This window comes from Pseudophryne corroboree, chromosome 4, assembly GCF_028390025.1.
Source record: "Pseudophryne corroboree isolate aPseCor3 chromosome 4, aPseCor3.hap2, whole genome shotgun sequence".
NCBI lineage: Eukaryota > Metazoa > Chordata > Amphibia > Anura > Myobatrachidae > Pseudophryne > Pseudophryne corroboree.
Window position 1 is genome coordinate 162,151,041 of NC_086447.1, and position 14,051 is coordinate 162,165,091.

Consider the following 14,051-nt stretch of genomic DNA (forward strand, 5'->3'; position numbering starts at 1 on the left):
TACCTGGACTCCTGTGGTGAGGCTACGATGGGGCTTCTCTGTAAGCACCGGCCAGCCTTTTCTGCAGGATGTCTGCTCTGGCTGTGAGGGTGCTCTTTTAGAGAGGACCGACACGCCACAGCTGCTTGTAGCAGCTTCCACTATCCCGGACCCTGGCCTTTTGGAAGGGGGAAAGGGATGTGGTAAAGTGAAAAAAATAAAAATCAGAAATAATAAAAATAAAAATATATTCAAAATAAGTGTGGACTGAGCCACACAAGCCTGTTGCTACGATGAGCACAGAAAAAACACTGAGGTACTCTGGGATATGGAGGGGTGGAGTGATCTAAATTTAAATATTCAGTGCCCTGTTCCTGCGGAAGCCGTCCATATCCCCAAGAGTACTCCAGTGACCCCTAGTGGATGAAAAAGAAAGGGAAGGTGACAGACATGGAAAGAAAGGTCAGGAAAAATAGATATCTGCAACTATAATGCAAAAATGGGCGGATGTGGCACATGACCGGTAACACGTTGTGGTATCAGCGGCAATTCTACTGGGCAACTGCTCGGCCTGAGTACTCGGATCCTGTCCATTTTAATCTGTTACATGGTTGGCCATGGTGGACTGTGGCCCGGTTGCTGGTCTGACATAATTATACTGTGTGTGGGCCACATTATACCGTAGTTAGGTGTATCCCACTGATTGCTGCATTGCACTATAGCTAATGATACACCTACATACTTCTTGTGTTACAAAATCTGGCACAAGCAATCACATGTACATAACTAGCAGTCCTACAGGTGGGTGTGGCGTGGCATACAGACGCATACAGACGCCAGAATCCCTGGTGGGGGCGACTGCAGCTAGGACCCTCACAAAGTTGGAAAAGTCCCTGTTGGTTGGCATGCCGATCATTGGAATAGTGAGGGGGCGGAATGTAGAGGGAGGTTATGTGACAGTCGGTCTCCTGACCGCTGGTCATATGACTACATCCCCTACAGGCGCCTCTATGCCAGTGTTACATGATTTTTACCCCGGATAATCGCACAATGCCCACTGTCCCATAACTGTGACTAAAGGAGTGACAACATGATCAAGGTAAGTGGGGACAGTATCCTATCACTGGTTTACCTTATCTGGGAACTAAAGGAATAACAGGCTTTTGTTTGGGCTGAGCAAACTTCATGTCAAACATAAGCCCTGAGTTACCATTTCCAAATGATGGGATCACTATACGGTACTGCTGTATGTTATATAAAAAATACATTGCTTTAACATTTTTTTTTTTTTAATGTATTTAATGTTTCTCTACCAATACTTCATTCTCCAGCATGTGAGCTTTACATGTTTCCAGCAAGTACAGTGCGTAGAGACAGAGGCCCACAGGACCAGCACGTAGTCTCACATAGTTCCAGTATCAGCCGGACATGCATTTTATTCTGCATATAAATTTATGCCAAAAGTAATCCAAACATCACAATTAAATCAAATCATTGTGTGATTTTATCTGCTTTTCCACATGTGGCCACAGCGTTACAATCCTATGGGTATTTACTGAGTATCTGAACGCTCCATCGTAGACTCATACGGTTATGTACTGCATATAGACCCGAGATACCACCATAGCTATGAACTTGAGTCCGTACCGGCTTTGACAAGGAAACACAGAGGTGTCCACCATTGCGGAGGTGTCAGATCTACTTCACTAGCTGCACACAAGCTATTACAGGGTGGAATACAATTACTGGTGAATACTTTTGTGCAAGTTCCCGCTGCCATAAAGTGCGGCAGGTGTCGCCCAAATTCGGCCACCCGAGATAATCACAGACAACAGAATTCCTCTATAACACCTAAGATGTCTTGTAACATTTAACAAAAATATGGGAGAAATTAGCATTTCATTTGGTGACAATCAAATCGGAGGTTATATACCTGTTGTCTAAAGTGTAGTGAGACATACATGAATACTTGATTCCATGTTACTTGGGAAAACCTAGATTGATTGCTAGTTTACATAGAAGCAGCTTTGGTAGGAAAGACAACAGAATGGGCAATGTGAAATAGCATCATACATGCTACACATGACCAATTTTGGTGGTTTGGCTGCATTTGATGTGTAGCATTTACAAACCGTATAACAAACAGACGCGGCTACGTAAACGTAACCCTTTCCTAAAAACTGGTAGATGTAAATTCTCAACTAGTTATTTTATGTCCCTTTTTCTTTCTACGCAGCACCCATAAAACTTGGCCAAAAAGTAATATTCCCTAAGAAAAAATCCAGTCACACCGAAAATTATAAATACCCCCAATACCACAACTTATCAAACCATTCAGCAGTTCTGCAGACATTCTGTAAAATCAACAAAAATAAAATTCACATAAATCTCAAAATGTGTGTTAAAAATAAAAAACAAGTTGCGTCTAATTTTCCAAAGGTATCGGAAGATCATAATTCCACGTGTGACTTGTGATCTGCAAAAAAGATAAAAATAAGATTTTAAATACCTACCGGTAAATACTTTTCTCGTAGTCCATAAGGGATATTGGGGACAGAATTAGTACAATGGGGTATAGACGGGTCCAAAGGAGCCAGTGCACTTTAAATTTCTTCAACTGGGTATGCTGGCTCCTCCCCTCTATGCTCCCTCCCACAGGCAGTTATAGGTAAAATAGTGCTCGAAGGAGAAAGGACATACTTGAGAGAAGGAAACATGACAACAAGAAGTTTGGTGAGATTTTCACACCAGCACACCATAACATAACTGGGCTAGCAACGTCTGGCAACAGAAAAACAACAGCTGAACAGGAAACACAGAACAGATAACCTGCAGAAGTCACTGCACAGAGGCGGGCGCCCAATATCCCTTATGGACTACGAAAAAAGGATTTACCAGTAGGTATTTAAAATCCTATTTTCTCTAGCGTCCATAAGAGAGCTGAAATCTGGACCTTAATGGAACCCAGATGTAAGCCATTTTCCACACCAGCCTGCAGGAAACGTCCCAAGTGAAACTCTGCAGGCGGATACGTGCGTTTCTCGCACCAAAATACATATCTCCTCCAGATGATATGATAATGTTTTGACGTCACAGGTTTTGCACCATAGTGGCAATGACCTTTTTGGAGAGCCCTTTGTAAGCTAGGATATTCTGCTCAACTTCCATGCCATCCAACGAAGCCGCCATAAGTCCGGATAGACGAACGGTCCTTGCTGGAGAAGATCCTTTCTTAGCGGAAGAGGCCAAGGGTCTTCTATGGACATGTCCAGAAGAGTTGCGTACCATGCCCTTCGGGGCCAATCCGGTGCAATCAGGATTGCTTGGACTCGGATGTCTGATCCATTGGAGCACCCTTGGGATCAACGGAATTGGAGGAAATAGGTAGACCAGCCGGTAAGGCCAAGGCGACATCAGCGCATCCACTGCACTCGCCTGAGGGTCCCTGGTTCGCGAGCAGTAGCAGCGAAGCTTCTTGTTGAGGCGAGACGCCATCACGTCGATCTGCAGGTATCCCCACCTGTTGACAATCTGTTGAAACACCGGAGGATGTAATCCCCACTCCCCCGGGTGGAGGTTGTGGCGGCTCAGGAAGCCTGCTTCCCAGTTGTCCACTCCTGGAATGAAAATTGTGGACAGTGCTCTTGCATTTCTTTCCGCCCAGAGAAGTATTTTTGACGCTACTCGCATGCAGGCCCTGCTTTTTGTCCATCCTTGTCGATTGATGTATGCCACTGCTGTGGCGTTGTCCGACTGAACTTGGATCACCTGATCCCTGAGGAGGGAAGGCCTGAATCAGAGCATTGTAGATAACCCAGAGTTCCAGAATGTTGCTCGGAAATAGGGCCTCTTGGGCAGACCACCTGCCCTGGAACTGAGCCCCCTGGGTGACAGCTCCCCATCCTCTCAGGCTCGCATCCGTCATGAGGAGGATCCAATCCTGAATCCCGAAAACGTCTACCTTCCAGCAGGTTGGAAGGCTATAACCACCCACAGGAGTGAAATCCTGGCCTAGGGTGACAGCTGAATCATTCGGTGCATCTGAAGATGTGAACCGGATCCCTTATTCAGGACGTCCAATTGGAAGGGTCTGGCATGGAACCTGACGAACTGTATCGCCTCGTACGAGGCCACCACTTTCCCCAACAATTTTATGCAAAGATGAATGGTAACTCGAGCAGGTCGGAGAACCATGCGAACCATCTCTTGAAGTGTTCTCACCTTGTCCTCTCTGAGCTACAGTATCATACCCAGAAACAGGAGCCTTTGAGATGGTTCCAGTTGAAACTTCTGTAGTTGAAGACCCACCCGTGGTGAGACAGAAGTTGGATAGTGTGATCTATATGGAGCAGTAGAAGCTCCCTGGAACTTGCTTTTAGCAGGAGATCGTTCAGGTAAGGGACAATGTTGACCCCCTGGACTCTGAGCTGGAACATAATTTCCGCAATCACCTTCATGAACACCCTCAGAGCTATAGACAGGACCGAAGGGCAACGCATGAAACCGGTAGAGATCGTTCAGTAGGGCGAACCGTAGATGGGCCTGATGAGGCCGCCAAATTGGGATATGAAGGTAGTCGTCCTTGATATCCAGGGACATGAGGAATTCTTGTTGTTCCAGGCCCACGATCACCACTCACAGATTCCATCTTGAATTTGAAAACCTTCAGGTAAGGATTCAAGGACTTCAGATTCAAAATGGGTCTCACAAACCCGTCTGGTTTTGGCACTACAAAACAGACTGGAGTAGTAACCTTGTCCTCGCTGTAGCAGGGGTACTGGAACAATGACCTGGGACTGGACCAACTTGTTGATGGCCAGTAGTAGCGTAACACGCAAATTTCCCAAAACTGGCAAGTTTGATTTGAAAAATCATTGGGGAGGAGCACCGTCGAACTCCAGCTTGTAACCCTGAGAGATAAGGTCCCTTATCCAGGCATCTTGGCAGGAACCATCCCAGAAGTGGCTGTAGTGACGTAACCGAGCTCCCACCCCGAGATCCTCTCGGGGTGGGAGGGTACAGTCATGCCAAAGTCTTTGTGGAAGCTGAACTGGTGCTCTGTTCCGGAGAGCCAGCAACAGCTGGTTTCTTAGGTTAACCTCTGGAGCCTCTAGCTGCATTGGAAGCACCTCGGGCCCTAGATCAAAATCTGGAGAACCGAAAGGACTGAGTAGATGCTCCTGGGTGGGTACGCCTAGCAAGCGGAGCCCCTGAAGGGAGAAACGTGGATTTCCCAGCAGTAGCTTTGGAGATCCATGCGTCCAATTCACCTCTGAAGAGCCATTCACCTGTGAAGGGAAGAGATTCCACATTACGTTTGGAATCAGCGTTTGCAATCCATTGACGCAACCATATGGCTCTGCGTGCTGACACAGCCATAGCAGTGGTTCTAGCATTTATATTGCCAATCTCTCTAAGGGAGTCACAGAGGACTCTTGCCGTGTCCTGAATGTGTTTCAGGAAAGTAACAGTAGTAACCAAGGTCATATCACCCGAAACACCCTCCTGAATCTGAGTAGCCCATGTATGAATGGCATATGTCATCCAGAAACCAGCAATGACTGGCCTTTGAGCTACACCTGCAGCAGTGTAGATAGATTTTAGAGTGGTCTCTATGTTCCTATCCCCCTGGTCCTATGTTCCTATTCCCCAGGTCCTTTACCGTAAAGGAGCCCGGAGCAGGGAGCACCGCCTTTTTAGAAAGGCGAGAGACAGAGACGTCTACTGCTGGAGATTCTTCCCAGAATTTCCTGCCTTCAGGGGAAAATGGGAAGGTATTTAAAAACCTTTTGGACACCTGATATTGTTTATCTGGAAATTTCCAGGCTAATTTAAATAAATCATCCAATTCTTTGGAATTAGGAAAGGTGACAGTTTGTCTTGTGGGAGGAAAAATGACTGCTGATTAGTAGCATCCTCAATATGAGGGTTTCTATACCCTGTGTAGGGGTGGAATCCCCATTAATGGGGTCCCCATCATCCCCATCCACCTGTACATCATCAGAATCTGATAGTATTGCAGGTAAAGCACGTTTTTGTGCACCTGTAGTAGACAGCGGGGGATGTGAAGCATCAGCTTTGGCAGTTAGGCTAGCCACTGCGTGTTGCAGTTCTTGTGTTTTATTGGCATTTGCAGTGAGCGGAGAGGACATATCCAACATCATAGTTTTCATAGCCCCCAGCCAGGAAGGCTCTGGACTCTCCCCCATGTTGTTATCAACATTTTGCGATGGCTGACTACACTGCTCACATGATATGAAGCCAGATGAAATAGGGGAGATCTGGCACTGCATACACTGCATAACTTCTGTTTTACCATAATGAAATACAGACAATATACACATACAACACAGACTGAATACAATAGAAGCCTGCCCTATTGCATGTGAGAGGAGACATAGAAGAGAGGACCCCAGCACACCCAATGCTGCACAGCCCCAGTGAGACTGTCAGTGTTTTATGTAGTACTATAAAACAGTGATACTGCAGTACAGATAATTCCCCAGGAATGTAAACTGTGCACTAATAGCGGCTCTCCCCCTCTAAACCCAGTGCCAGCGTTCCTGTGACCGTTTTGAGAAGCTGTATGAGGCGGCTGCTGCTCGCTTATGCAGAGGAAGGCGCCAAAATGCCGCTGAGACCGCTCTGATGTAGCTCTGCCCCCCGCTATGGCGCCGGAGCTACGATAAGAATTTTATACTGGCAATGTCTCCACAGGCTGTGTAGCCTCACATAAATGCTTGGTACAACATATCTCCTGCCAGTCTCACGTAGGGGCACCCGTCTGCCGCACAATGAACCGGGGTACCCCCCTAGCGGGGCCCCCGGTTAGTACTCACCACGACGATCACCTTCAGGCTTTGATAGGGGTGTGCTGCAAGCTGCAGCTGCGACAGCTAAGGCGCAGTGCCCCACTGAACAAACAGCACCTCAGGTGGTCCTGCAGCGGAGAAGCAGCTCTGCACCTCATGAGGCCGGTGACCGTCCCCCCCCTAACCCCCACGGCGCAGGTATGCTGTTGCCCAAACAGCATACCGAAACAAACAAAAGTTTTAAAAGAAACTGAAGAAAAAAAAAAAACTGTGGAGCTGCAGAGTGTGCATCCTCTCCTGAGGGCACTTTTTTCTAAACTGCCTGTAGGAGGAGGCATAGAGGGGAGGGAGGAGCCAGCACACCCAGTTGAAGATATTTAAAGTGCACTGGCTCCTTTGGACCAGTCTATACCCTATCGTACTAATTCTGTCCGCAATATCCCTTATGGATGCTAGAGAAATACAGATATAAATACAAGAGCAACAAAGCACATATATGCTTTTTTTAACAGTAGTAATGTCAGTTCCATTCATAAGTCTATCAGTCACATCTGCACCTAAGTGTAACAGGCAGCTGACCAAACAGATTATTAAACAGCGACTGTAGGCTCTCAGCGGTCAATAGCTATCCTTGATAGGCTAGGTCTAAATTGGATGATAATACTTTACACTAATGCTTTGGGACAAACATCCAAATTCTCCATTATCTTACCGTATATACTCGAGTATAAGCCGACTTTTTCAGCACCTTTTTTTTGTGCTGAAAAAGCCACTTCGGCTTATACTCGAGTCAGTTGTAGGAGGGACACGGAGGGTACAGCGCGCAGCTTTCCTGTGTCCCTCCTGCAGCGGCGTGTGTGTGTTAAAGGAAGTGCACAAACCGACAGAAGACAGCACGGGAGCGACGGGACAGCGCGGGAGCGATGGAGGGTAAGTAACAAACTGGCACTGAGGGGCATATCTGGCACTGTGGGGCATATCTGGCAGCATGAGGGCACATCTGGCACTGTGGGGCATATCTGGCACATCTGGCACTGTGGGGCATATCTGGCAGCATGAGGGCATATCTGGCACTGTGGGGCATATCTGGCACTGTGGGGCATATCTGGCACATCTGGCAGTGTGGGGCATATCTGGCACTGTGGGGCATATCTGGCAGCATGAGGGCATATCTGGCACTGAGGGCTGTGTACGGCTAGAGCTGCATTTTCCACCCTAGGCTTATACTCGAGTCAATAAGTTTTCCCAGGTTTTTGTGGTAAAATTAGGTGCCTCGGCTTATATTCGGGTCGACTTATACTCGAGTAAATACGGTAATCAAAATTGAAAAACAAAAAACAAAAACAAAACAAAAGAGCAGACTAGACAAAACCTACAGGCGTGTGAACAACTTTACACAGATAACTCACCTTGTGCACCTGGATGTCTAATGTCATCCGGTTGATCCACCGATGTACCAGAAGGCTCGCCTATGACCTGACTATAGAGTCTCTTGATTTCCTGGTCATACTCTTGCCATTCAGGGACAATACGTACAGCCGCTTGTAACTTAGGTTCTTTGGTCATTGGGTTATTGCACTGTATAATTACGTAAAAACAAGTTAGTATAGAAGCAAATGCACCGTGAGGCTGGCAAGACATACTGACACTCCAGCAACAGCAGCTCAACACAAGTTGTTGCAATGAATCTAGGCTTTCGCTAGAAACCTGCTGGTACGCATGGAACTAACTTCATCAACCTAATCTGAACTCGTCTTTGATCCCTCTTCTTCAGCTAAAGTAGACAAGCACTCACCAGATCGATGGTTTTAGCTTTTTTCTTAGATGCTTCATCACACCAAGTTTCACACCATAACCATTCTTGTGGTAGCGATTTAATGGGCACTTGGTGAATCATGTTATTTGGCAAATCCTAAAGAAATAAAAGAAAAAAAAAATAAGATTTTACTCACCGGTAAATCTATTTCTCGTAGTCCGTAGTGGATGCTGGGGACTCCGTAAGGACCATGGGGATTAGCAGCTCCGCAGGAGACTGGGCACAACTAAAGAAAGCTTTAGGACTACCTGGTGTGCACTGGCTCCTCCCACTAAGACCCTCCTCCAGACCTCAGTTAGGATACTGTGCCCGGAAGAGCTGACACAATAAGGAAGGATTTTGAATCCCGGGTAAGACTCATACCAGCCACACCAATCACACCGTATAACTCGTGATACTATACCCAGTTAACAGTATGATAACAACTGAGCCTCTCAACAGATGGCTCAACAATAACCCTTTAGTTAGGCAATAACTATATACAAGTATTGCAGACAATCCGCACTTGGGATGGGCGCCCAGCATCCACTACGGACTACGAGAAATAGATTTTCCGGTGAGTAAAATCTTATTTTCTCTAACGTCCTAAGTGGATGCTGGGGACTCCGTAAGGACCATGGGGATTATACCAAAGCTCCCAAACGGGCGGGAGAGTGTGGATGACTCTGCAGCACCGAATGAGCAAACTCTAGGTCCTCCTCAGCCAGGGTATCAAACTTGTAGACTCTTGCAAGAGTGTTTTAACCCGACCAAGTAACAGCTCGGCAAATTTGTAAAGCCGAGACCCCTCGGGCAGCCGCCCAAGAATAGCCCACTTTCCTCGTGGAATGGGCTTTCACAGATTTAGGGTGCGGCATTCCAGCCGCAGAATGTGCAAGTTGAATCGTGCTACAGATCCAGCGAGCAATAGTCTGCTTAGAAGCAGGAGCACCCAGCTTGTTGGGAGCATACAGGATAAATAGCGAGTCAGTTTTCCTGACTCCAGCCGTCCTGGAAACATATACTTTTCAGGGCCCTGACTACGTCCAGAAACTTGGAATCCTCCAAGTCCCAAGTAGCCGCAGGCACCACAATAGGTTTGTTCACATGAAAAACTGATACCACCTTAGGAAGGAATTGGGAACGAGTCCTCAATTCCGCCTTATCCATATAAAATACAGATAAGGGCATTTGTATGACAAAGCCGCCAATTCTGATACACGCCTGGCCGACGCCAAGGCCCACAGCATGACCACTTTCCACGTGAGGTATTGTAGCTCCACGGATTTAAGTGGCTCAACCCAATGCGACTTCAGGAAATCCAACACCACGTTGAGATCCCACGGTGCCTCTTGAGGCACAAACGGGGATGACTATGCAGCACTCCCTTAACAAAGTCCGAACTTCAGGCAGTGAAGCCAGTTCTATTTTGGAAGAAAATCAATAGAGCCGAAATCTGGCCTTCATGGAACCCAATTTTAGGCCCATAGTCACCTCTGACTGTAGGAAGTGCAGAAATCGACCTAGCTGAAATTTCTCCTTTGGGGCCTTCCTGGCCTCACAGCACGCAACATATTTCCACCATATGCGGTGATAATGGTTTGCGTTCACTTCTTTCCTAGCTTTAAATAGCGTAGGGATAACTTCCTCCGGAATGCCCTTTTCCTTCAGGATCCGGCGTTCAACCGCCATGCCATCAAACGCAGCCGCGGTACGTCTTGGAACAGACAGGCCCCCTGCTGCAGCAGGTCCTGTCTGAGCGGCAGAGGCCATGGGTCCTCTGAGATCATTTCTTGGAGTTCTGGGTACCAAGCTCTTCTTGGCCACCCGGAACAATGAGTATAGTTCTTACTCCTCTCCTTATTATTCTCATTAGCCTGGGTATGAGAGACAGAGAAGGGAACACATACACCGACTGGTACACCCACGGTGTTACCAGAGCGTCCACAGCTATCGCCTGAGGGTCCCTTGACCTGGCGCAATATCTTTGTAGCTTTTTGTTGAGGCGGGACGCCATCCTGTCCACCTGTGGCCTTTCCCCACGGTGTACAATCATTTGGAAGACTTCTGGATGAAGTCCCCACTCTCTCGGGTGGAGGTCGTGTCTGCTGAGAAAGTCTGCTTCTCAGTTGTCCACTCCGGGAATGAACACTGCTGACAGTGCTAACACATGATTTTCCGCCCATCGGAGAATCCTTGTGGCTTCTGCCATCGCCATCCTACTTCTTGTGCCGCCCTGTCGGTTTACATGAGCGACTGCCGTGATGTTGTCTGACTTGATCAGCACCGGCCGGTGTTGAAGCAGGGTCTAGCCTGACTTAGGGCATTGTAAATGGCCCATAGTTCCAGAACATTTATGTGTAGGGAAGTCTCCTGACTTTTCCATAGGCCTTGGAAGTTTCTTCCCTGTGTGACTGCCCCCCAGCCTGGAAGGCTGGCATCCGTGGTCACCAGGACCCAGTCCTGTATGCCGAATCTGCGGCCCCCTAGAAGATGAGCACTCTGCAGTCACCCCCACAGCGACACCCTGGCCCTTGGAGACAGGGTTATCCGCCGATGCATCTGAGGATGCGACCCGGACCACTTGTCCAACAGATCCCACTGGAAGATCCTTGCATGGGACTTGGCGAATGGAAATTCTTCGTAAGAAGCTACCATCTTTCCCAAGGCTCGCGTGCATAGATGCACTGATACCTGTATTTGTATTAGGAGGTCTCCGTCTAGAGACGCCAACTCCTTGGACTTCTCCTCCGGGAGAAACCCTTTTTACCCTGTTCTGTGTCCAGAACCATACCCAGGAACAGTAGACGCGTCGTAGGAACCAGCTGCGACTTTGGAATATTCAGAATCCAGCCGTGCTGTTGTAGCACTTCCCGAGATAGTGCTACTCCGAAGAACAACTGCTCCCTGGACCTCGCCTTTATAAGGAGATCGTCCAAGTACGGGATAAGTACTTTGGCCATTACCTTGGTAAATACCCTCAGTGCCGGGGACAGACCAACAGCAACGTCTGGAATTGGTAATGACAATCCTGTACCACAATTTTGAGGTACACCTGGTGACGAGGGTAAATAGGGACATGCAGGTAAGTATCCTTGATGTCCAGTGATACCCTGAAATTTTCCAGGCTTGCAATAATCGCCCTGAGCGATTCCATTTTGAACTTGAACCTTCGTATATAAGTGTTCAAGGATTTCAATTTTAGAATGGGTCTCACCGAACCGTCTGGTTTCGGTACCACAACATTTTGGAATAGTTATCCCGGCCTTGTTGAAGGAGGGGTACCTTGATTTCACCTGCTGGAAGTACAGCTTGTGAATTGCCGCCAGTACTTCCTTTCTCTGAGGGCAGCAGGCAAGGCTGATGTGAGGCAACGGCGAGGGGGAGTCGTCTCGAACTCCAGCCTGTATCCCTGTGATACTACTTGCAGAACCTAGGGATCCACCTGTGGGCAAGCCCACTGATCCCTGCAGTTCCCGAGACGCGCCCCCACCGCACCTGTCTCCACCTGTGGAGCCCCAGCGTCATGCGGTGGACTCAGAGGAAGCGAGGGAAGATGATTTGATCCTGGAACTGGCTGACTGGTGCAGCTTTTTCCTTCTTCCCTTGTCTCTGTGCAGAAAGGTAGCGCCTTTGACCCGCTTGCTTTTCTGAAGCCGAAAGGACTGTATCTGAAAATACGGTGCTTTCTTAGGCTTTTGTGAGGAAACCTGAGGTAAAAAAATTTCTTCCCAGCTGTTGCTGTGGATACGAGGTCCCAGAGACCATCCCCAAACAATTCCTCATCCTTATAAGGCAGAATCTCCATGTGCCTTTTAAATGCAGCATCACCTGTCCACTGCCGGGTTTCTACTACCCTCCTGGCAGAATGGACATTGCATTAATTCTGGATGCCAGCCGGCAAATATCCCTCTGTGCATCCTTTATATATAAGACAACGTCTTAAATATGCTCAATGTTAGCAAAATATTATCCCTGTCTTAGCGTATTAATATTATCTGACAGGGTATCAGACCACGCTGCAGCAGCACTATTTATGCTGAGGCAATTGCAGGTTTCAGTATATAACCTGAGTGTGTAAATACAGACTTCAGGATCGCCTCCTGCTTTTTATCAGCAGGTTCCTTCAAGGTGGCCGTATCCTAAGACGGCAGTGCCACCTTAAGACAAACGTGTGAGCGCCTTATCCACCCTAAGGGATATCTCCCAACGTGACCTATCCTCTGGCGGGAAAGGGTACGCCATCAGTAACTTTTTAGAAATTACCAGTTTCTTATCGGGGGAAACCACGCTTCTTTACCCACTTCATTCATTCATCTGATGGGGGAACAAAACAGTGGCTGTTTTTTCTCCCCAAAAATAAAACCCCTTTTATGTGGTACTTGGGTTCATGTCAGAAAATGCGTAACACATTTTTTCATTGCCGAGATCATGTAACGGATGTTCCTAGTGGATTGTGTATATGTCTCAACCTCGTCGACACTGGAGTCAGACTCCGTGTCGACATCTGTGTCTGCCATCTGAGGTAACAGGCGTTGTTTGAGCCCCTGATGGCCTTTGAGACGCCTGGGCAGACGCGGGCTGAGAAGCCGGCTGTCCCACAGCTGTTACGTCATCCAGCCTTTTATGTAAGGAGTTGACACTGTCGGTTAATACCTTCCACCTATCCATCCACTCTGGTGTCGGCCCCACAGGGGGCGACATCCCATTTATCAGCCTCTGCTCCGCCTCCACGTAACCTTCCTCATCCAACATGTCGACACAGCCGTACCGACACACCGCACACACACAGGGAATGCTCTGACTGAGGACAGGACCCCACAAAGTCCTTTGGGGAGGACCGAGAGAGAGTATGCCAGCATACACCAGAGCGCTATATAATGCAGGGATTAACACTATAACTAAGTGATTTTTCCCCAAATAGCTGCTTGTATACATATATTGCGCCTACATTTAGTGCCCCCCCTCTCTTTTTAACCCTTTGAGCCTGAAAACTACAGGGGAGAGCCTGGGGAGCTGTCTTCCAGCTGCACTGTGAAGAGAAAATGGCGCCAGTGTGCTGAGGGAGAAGCACCGCCCCCTTTTCGGCGGACTTTCTCCCGCTTTTTCTGTGATACTGGCAGGGGTAATTTTACATCTATATAGCCTCTGGGACTATATATGATGTATATTTTGCCAGCCAAGGTGTTATTTATTGCCCTCAGGGCGCCCCCCCCAGCGCCCTGCACCCATCAGTGACCGAAGTGTGAGGTGTACATGAGGAGCAATGGCGCACAGCTGCAGTGCTGTGCGCTACCTTGGTGAAGACCGAAGTCTTCTGCCGCCGATTTTCCGGACCTTCTTCGTGCTTCTGGCACTGTAAGGGGGACGGCGGCGCGGCTCCGGGAACGAACACCAAGGTCGGGTCCTGCGGTCGATCCCTCTGGAGCTAATGGTGTCCAGTAGCCTAAGAAGCCCAAACTACC

At 48.1% G+C, this 14,051-nt stretch overlaps 1 protein-coding gene across 3 annotated transcripts in view; it reads right to left on the bottom strand.

Moving 5' to 3' along the window:
• Positions 1-1,399: 1,399 nt before the first annotated feature.
• Positions 1,400-14,051, bottom strand: part of UGGT1 (UDP-glucose glycoprotein glucosyltransferase 1) — a 381,222-nt gene continuing 368,570 nt past the window's right edge. For all 3 annotated transcript variants that reach the window (XM_063915521.1, XM_063915522.1, XM_063915523.1), the window contains exons 39-41: positions 8,587-8,703; positions 8,201-8,369; positions 1,400-2,455 (exon numbers count right to left, since the gene is read on the bottom strand). In XM_063915521.1, the coding sequence (XP_063771591.1) occupies positions 2,430-2,455; positions 8,201-8,369; positions 8,587-8,703 (312 nt within the window). In that variant the 3' untranslated portion in view covers positions 1,400-2,429. The remainder of the gene's footprint in view (positions 2,456-8,200; positions 8,370-8,586; positions 8,704-14,051) is intronic.